At 35.3% G+C, this 7897-nt stretch overlaps 1 protein-coding gene across 1 annotated transcript; it reads right to left on the bottom strand.

Annotated features, from left to right (window-relative positions):
- Positions 1-5116: 5116 nt before the first annotated feature.
- On the bottom strand, positions 5117-5702 carry CBG14454 (the record flags this gene model as incomplete). Its single annotated transcript, XM_002644488.2, has 2 exons — positions 5117-5275; positions 5328-5702. The coding sequence occupies 2 exons, from the start codon at positions 5700-5702 to the stop codon at positions 5117-5119; spliced, it is 534 nt and encodes a 177-aa protein (XP_002644534.2).
- Positions 5703-7897: the final 2195 nt, after the last annotated feature.

Below are 7897 nucleotides of genomic sequence, written 5' to 3'. Positions count from 1 at the left end.
TGTACAATTTTCTGTGTCTCAAATTGAAGATATTTTCAAGAGAAAAAGGGACCGTTGCGAAACAAATTGATATCTATGGAAAAAAAAGTAAAAACAGAATATTGCTAGAGAAAAGGCTTTCTATGTATACGCAGCTCTTGTTTGTATTAATCACTTCATTTTATGAACTTTGAGACGAAGTATAGCGGGGAAGCGTCTGGCGAGAGTGAAGCCGACTGGTAAGAGGAGGAGACACGCGCGAACTCTCTTTGATTGACTCCGCCAATTTTATGACAGCTTTTTTTTATTTATGGTGAGCACAATAACCTGACAAAACGTTTAGGAATGTCGGGAAGATGTTAAGAGAGGCGGATTTATGGGTGACAGATCTTTTAGATTGTAACTTGATACGCTAATAAAATTATCATAAATCGAAACGTTGAATACTTCTGTGGAACAGTTCTGAGTGATAAGAGAACTGAGCCCAGGTTGAACAAGACCACAGCGCAAAGTCGCGTACTGGGCAAGATTTCGGCGAGATTCTGGCATGCTAATCGGTGTGGTGCTGAGAAATAGTAAATGGGGAGAACTTATGTGGTGCATACGAAAAATTAGCAAAACTGAAAATTGTTTTTAACTAATTCTCTCGAAAGGGAGAAAATTAGTTTTTTTCCCCCGAGAATCACCTAAACTTCATGTCATTTTCTAAAAAACCGAGAAGATTAATGATGCAATCAACGAAAAGAAAAAAGTGCGTCAAGCATGTCAGATTCTTTCATAAAATTAATAGAAGTTGTTCATCAACGAAAAAAAGAGAAAAGAATAGCGGGATATTGAAACGTGGCGGGTGAATTGAAACCGGCGGAGAGCAGAAACATCTAAAATGGAATTCGATTTTAAACAGTAATCAAATCATTGAAGAAGAGTAATTCAGATTTTAAAAACTGAAAAAAAACAAGCACATCATGAAAAAACCCCAAGATCTAAAACCACGAGTAAAAAATATTAGATGACGGGAATTTGTTTTGAATGATTCTTAAACAGTTCTCAGAAATATGTATTAATCTTCAGCTCAATTCGAAGTTTTCAAAAAGATGCGACAATCAAGAAATAATGGCCCCGAGAGACCAGCGCCTCACTTTCTCTAGACAGCCACCTCATTTGCAACGATTGCGCCAATGTTGCGCAGAACGATTGGCAGGGGGCCAAACTCTGTACCATTTCATCCGCGACCTCACTTGTTACGGGCGCTACGCAGCGCGACCACAATGAACTCAGTATATGTACACAGTCTCCAACCGTTTTTCTGCCTCAAACCGTCATGTCTTTCGGAACTTCGTGTATTCTGGGTTTCTCAGAGGTTGCCTTTTTTTTCTACCTACCCCATTTTTTCGTTGGAAATGAAAGTTTTTTCGCATTAGATTTTCATCGGACGGCAATGTTTTCGGAAGCTTTTAGTGAGGGATGGTTTTGCAATATTTTACATTTTTGTCGGTTTTGGGTTGTGTTTTCAAATGAATAACTTCAACTACTTCAAAATTTATTCGTTTTTACATTTAGTGACAAAATTTGACTGAAAGGGCAAATCGGCTACAGAACTCGATGATCCTTGGAAATGCTTTTTGAACACTTTTCTTTTCTCTCATCTCTCCATTTTAGAATATTACTACTTCGTAATGATTTTTTATCCCACATAGTGCTCCACTTTTCGGTTTGTATCGTTTCTCTCATTCTCCTTTTTTCGAACTATTGTTCAAAAAAGACGAAAAAGAAAAGCATCTTGTCCCTCACTTTTTATTACCATACATGGTCGTCCTGTGCACATCACCACCCAACCATTCGAACAGATATTTTTCTCACACAAATGCAAATATCTGCCAGTTGGAAGTGATTCGATCAATACAGATGTTTCCTCCTCCCTCGTGTTTCCTTACCACGTTCCTTTCGTTTCAGCCAAAACTGTCGTCTCCGAAAATGATTTCAATAGCTTGATTATAAAAAAACTAGAAAATCTTGTAAACGTATTTGTATTATCGTTCTCTGAGCGGATAACTCATAAATTATACTCAAAGGTGCATGAAACGCCTATTTTTCTTAATTGTTCGACTGTTTTCATCGTTTTTTTCAATGATTTCATCATCATAATTTGTATTCTTTTTTTTAGGAAAAACTGTAAAAATTTTCAAAACATCAAGAAAATAGAAAAGTAATAGAGTTCGCTTTTTCCCCTTCAAAAGAATTTTAACGAGATATCCGCTTTCCAGGGGACGGTAGTTGTCGCTCTGGGGTTTTCGTTCACGGTCACCGGCATTTCTCGTACTCACTTTTCTTTTCTACTTTGTGCAGACACAGAATGATAAAATTCCGATTTCCAAGAAAAATTCCCTCCGCTCCGTTGCTTCCCATCTAGAAAACATTCGTTTTTTCTTTTTCCGAATCATTTTTTTCGAGAACTGATTTTTTTACATTTGTTCTTAAGCGAAAATCATATATCGTACACGGTCACAGCAACTGACATTTCTCTTTCACAGCTCCAATTTTTTAAATATAAGAGTAATCAGAGGTTTCCTCCTCGTTCGTGGAAAAAATTGAAATGAGACTATTCACCGGATCATCATTCGTTTCTAATAAAACTTTCTTACCCTTTGAGGCAGTCATTTGACATCCAAGAGAAGTTTGTACCTGGAGACCAGCGCCTCACTTGCCCCAGACAGCTGTCTTCTATGCAACATCGTGCCTGTATTGCGCAGAACACTCGGCACAATGCCAGACTCTGCATTCTCTGCGACCTCACTTATTACGGGCGCTACGACCTCACTTGTAGGGGCGCTACGCAATGTGCGTCGCGACCTCAAAACAACAGAGTTTATGTAGACGGTTTCATCGCTATTTATCTGTCCTAAACGGTCATTTTTAAGAACCTTTCACTTTCTTGGGGTGCTCACAGGAAGGCTGATTGACATTACTTATACGCAGTCCTCATTTTTATATTTACTACTACGCAATCATTTTTGAGTATGGATTAGTTTATTACGGATTCTTAATTTTTTGTGATCGTTTTGTAATTTTTTTTCGTTCACTTTCCTTTACTCGCTGCACGATAGTAGAATATAGAGCCCTCTGGACCAGTAGAGAATGGTCCTTCAGATATCAAATGATTTTTTCAAAATTTTTCGAGATTTTAAAAGCCAACAAGATGAACTTTCACATTTTGAAAAAGTTCAAAACAGTAAATTTAAAACAAAATTAGACGGACCATTTTTCTGTAAGTTTCATTTTATTCTAATGTAAGCAATATTTAAGAAACTGAGACATTCCAAAGCTCTTGCAACAATTTTTTTTCAGAATTATCAGATTGCTCTTTCCAATAATGTTTTTAAATTGTCAAAACAGTGTGGAGGCCTCCTATGTAAATTACTAAAAAAAATGTTTGATCGAATTTACAGTTTTTTATCTTGAGATTTTCAGTTTTTTAAGGAATATTTTCAAAAATTCAGGTTTTCAAATTCCAATCTTCAGGACTTTGAGCTATCATTTGTAGTAAGTTCAAAATTCTTGATTTTCCAATTTTCGATTTCTTGGATATTACTATGTTAGATTTTGTTAGGGGGATGTATGAAAACCAATATTTTTCGAATTTTTGCTTACATACACCTCTCGAGGAGTTGAACTTGTTTGCGCGTCGACCCATTTTATCTGATTATTGATCATTGGAATTTTCTGAATCCGTCTGACTCCTACCGTTTTTTTTCTCCTACTCATCCTAGAATTTATATCAAACAACATGTCCCTATTCTAGCACATTCTGTTTTTTTTTGTCCCACTTTATTCCTTAAATTCCCATGATTCCCTCAATAGTGCCTGCGCCCGCCAAAAAAACATTTGTTACGAGTTTCAGCTCTATCGAATTTATTTTTCGTTTCTAACAAGGGATTATTTCTATCACTCTTGTTTCAATTATTCGTTTATTATCTTTCAAGCATTTCCTCTTACTTTCTACTCGAAAGTTGTTTCTCTATATCTTCAAACTACTCGTTTTTTCCTGTGCCCGTAATAGTGAATGTTCGGTTAACAAATAAGGTATTTGTACTCAATTGTATTTTTCCTTCGCTGTTTGTTGAAAAAAATAGTTTTCTGCCAAATCTCGAAATTTTAGGAAACGCTAGTAAATACCAACCGGATATAAGTTATATCCATTTCTAAAAACCTACAACAGGTCACGCCCCCGCAATAACCACATTTTTAACCTAAAAAAGGTTGTTCTATCCCGATTTTCATCCTCAAATTTCGCCCTTTTTTCCTGCGAAGATTTGTTTAGGGAAAAATAATAGGCGCATCAAAAAAAAAAGACTCAAATAACTTTCTGATTGTTTTCAAATTGAAAAAAAAATTATTTTAAATTTTTCTTGGCCACGATTGGAAAAAAAGTTCATACTTATAAGCCACGCTGTATATACATGGGAAAACATTGAACTTTTTCCAAAATTCGTTTTGGAGCCAAGTTATTCATATTTTTCCCGAAGTGATTTTTGGCACACGAATTCGCTCGAAGAATTTTGATCAAATTAGAGGCATCACGCTTGTGATTATTGTTGTACTTGATATTTTTAGTCGTTGTGAAGCCAATGTTTTAATACCCATCAGAAGATCGAAGAATCGAATTCCTAATTGTCAAATTTATAAATTTTGAAAAAAAATAATTGAAGAATAGAAACCGACCTTCTAATTGAAACCCACCTCTAATAGAAGTCTAACCTGAGACAGAGGTGAAAAAATAAAAACCCTTGGGCTTCTATTAGAGAGAATGCGGTACATTAGAATCCGAAAGAAACACAATCTGAATGTAAAAACTGAACCTACTCCATGATTTCACATTTGGAAAGCCGCATTAGCGAGCTGGACCAGAAAATATATTCAGTTACAGTATCGAATCAATTTTCAAACCTTTTTTCGAGTTTAAAATCAATATTCAAGTTTTCCGAAAACACAAACTCATTCATTACCAATTATTTATTCAGCTTATAAAATTTTTTTCACAGAAAAGTAAAAAATGAAATAAATCAAGAGGTTTGAAATGTTGACGAGGTGGGGAGTACGATAATGATATTCTTTACAAAACAAATCAAAAGAAAATTCATCAAAAATAAAAATTAAGCAAAAAATTAACAGGAGAGGAAGCCTTCAATGAGTTGTTGTTGCTTTTGAACTTGTCGTAACTAATAGGAGCATTACATAGAGATTCCTCACACCGACACAACCAATACTCGACGGCAGATTCATTTTGTTTGGAACGCATCTGAAATGTTTTACAAGAGTTACTTAATACGTTTTCTCAAAGTTCAACTCACCATTAGCTCACATCCTTGCGTCAATTTGATAACCGGCAAACGGGAAATTCCAAGTGTCTCCAGTCCACCAAACACGGCCGTTTTATTCCCAACCAGGAACTTTGCGTAGCAGAAAAGCTGACCTTTGAGAATTTTCGAGGAACTGTTCCCCTCGGTAGCTTGATAGCAATCGATCCTGTTTGATGAGATGAAATGAATAGTCATTCTGGTAATAAAAACGGCAGCGATTAGTCCAGAAATGAGAATCAGTATCTTTCTGCGAGTAGCTGGAGCACGGCGGAAAGATTCAAAATACTTTGATCCATTGAACATCGTTCTTTTATAAACCGGAATTAAGGTTCCAGTTATGGCAAATGCGGAGGACTTGAGCCGCATTGATGCGTGTTGAACTGAAGAAGAAAACTGATTAAGCACCTGTCTTATATGCTGGTTAGCAATCTTCAGCTATTGGCGTGTAAAGACACGCCCCTTGGAAGACATCTCTACTCCAATCAGATGAGGCTAAGTCTACGGTAGGAAAAAACTATGAAATGCGTAGAAATAACACTATACATAACGAGAAGCATAAAACTAAATTCATAAGAGGAATAAAGTCTTGGGCAAGTTATGCATTATTTTCACAGATCGCAAGTTCGAACAGCAATAATTTTTTATTGGAAATATGTTGAGAACTTAAATAAATAGAAATTGAAAAAAAATCGTTATCTGAATGGGTCCCAAAAATTCAATTTCCTTCATCAAACCGCCCATGGAATGTCGCAACTTCAAACTTGATCTCCGTAAGCACTCAAATGGAATTCTTCTCAAACTGTAAGCGTTAAGCTCATATCTCATTTCATGTGAAAGATATCAAAAGATGGCAAACTGACAAAATCTTGTCATAATATCAAAATTTTTTTGTTAGATGTCCACTTTTCAATATCTTTTACAAGAGCCAAAATACATTGGCTTAAAGTGAAATCTTAGGAGGGTCACTCTATAAAATTGTTTACGGTGTCTTGATTCTCGTAGGAAATATCAAACGTTTGTTTACTGACGTACCGCTAAAACAATTGAGGTTTTTGGAAATGGATACGGTATCCACATTCATCAATTTCAAAAAGTCCGATTCTGATGCTGAACTTTGTTTTTGTTTTTTCCGTATACATGGCTGGGAACACTTACTTCCTCATTCGATTCAACCGAAACTGGACACATTGTGTTTTGAAGTTCAGTCAAAAAAAAGTTTTTCATGCCTGGATCACTATGATCCCATTCCTTATTTGCAAATCTTAAATATCACAAATCAACCTCAAACATCTACATCCAACTCCTACAACCTACGTGTATAACATTGTTTCCGTCTTACCTCTCGGAAGGTTGTCAACCGTATCTATACTTCACGCTTTTGACTTTTTGTCTTCCCAAGCTGTAAACAACGTTAAAAGTGCATAAATCTTAATCATCAATGAAAATAGTTGGACACTGAAATCTATCATCATCCGGAAGGGTTCGGGTTTTATACTGGGGAAATTTTCTTCATTTACTGTAAATGCTCTGGAATAATAAGCTTTTAGTAATAATATCACCAACACTATTATAGTTTTCGTTTTCAAATTTCAAAGTTCAATTTCAAAGTTCAATAGTTTTCAAATTTGCTATCTTTCACAAATGTTGAGATGACTTAGAAGTAGGAAGTACAAAATGAAATTTTAGAGAACTTACACAGTAAGTTGAATTCGAATGAAATCGTCAATTTTTTCAGAGTAAAAGCTCATAACATTGCCACCTGTGTCAAAAAATTGTTTGTTCTTTCAAATGTTCTTGGCTAATTTCATTTTGAGTAATCATTTCCAATTGAATGAACGTGATGAACTTTGTACATTTTTTCGTGCTTTTTTGAGGACTATGAAAGTCCGAAGTAGACAAATGAAATATTGAATGGATATTCAGTTTCTGAGCTATGCATTTCTTAAAACTTGAATATTTGTTGTCTGAAATGTGCGCATAAACTCTGAGAGGTTCATTTTTTAAAGATGTTCTAGAAACTGTAAGAAAATATTTCGAATATGAGCAAATAAAAACTTCTACATTGAACGTTTGATTCTTCCCGTTACCATAACAGTTTACATACAGATTTAGATGAATGCACACTTCAAAAAAGGAAACATTTTTACCGTAACCCTATATCTGAAGAACTCGCGTCATTTTTTGTTTTGACCCAATACATATATCTGCTCTAATAAAATATAAACAAGTGATTCACTTATTAAGTGTTCATCAAAATTCCAGCAATGAATTTGTTAGTTCGAAACTTTTTTATTTATTTCAATCAACGGACACTGATTAAATCAGAATACAAACTGGGTTAAATTATGATTTTTTTTGTTGCACGACGTTATAACGATCCTGGGCTAATCTTCTTTTTCTAAAGATTGAACTCTGTGAACTGTGAGTTTAAAGAACCTGCGCTCGACCAGCTGCGAAAGTGGGCGGTCTATATTCTAAAACAAAGCTACACATTATTTCACACAGCTGCCTCATAGCTCTTCTTTCACCTGTCGCCTAATGAGGTTCCGTTATTTCTCAAT

The sequence above is a fragment of the Caenorhabditis briggsae genome (genome assembly GCF_000004555.2).
Source record: "Caenorhabditis briggsae complete genome, chrX, whole genome shotgun sequence".
Lineage (NCBI taxonomy): Eukaryota > Metazoa > Nematoda > Chromadorea > Rhabditida > Rhabditidae > Caenorhabditis > Caenorhabditis briggsae.
This window is presented reverse-complemented; position numbering and strand designations above follow the sequence as displayed.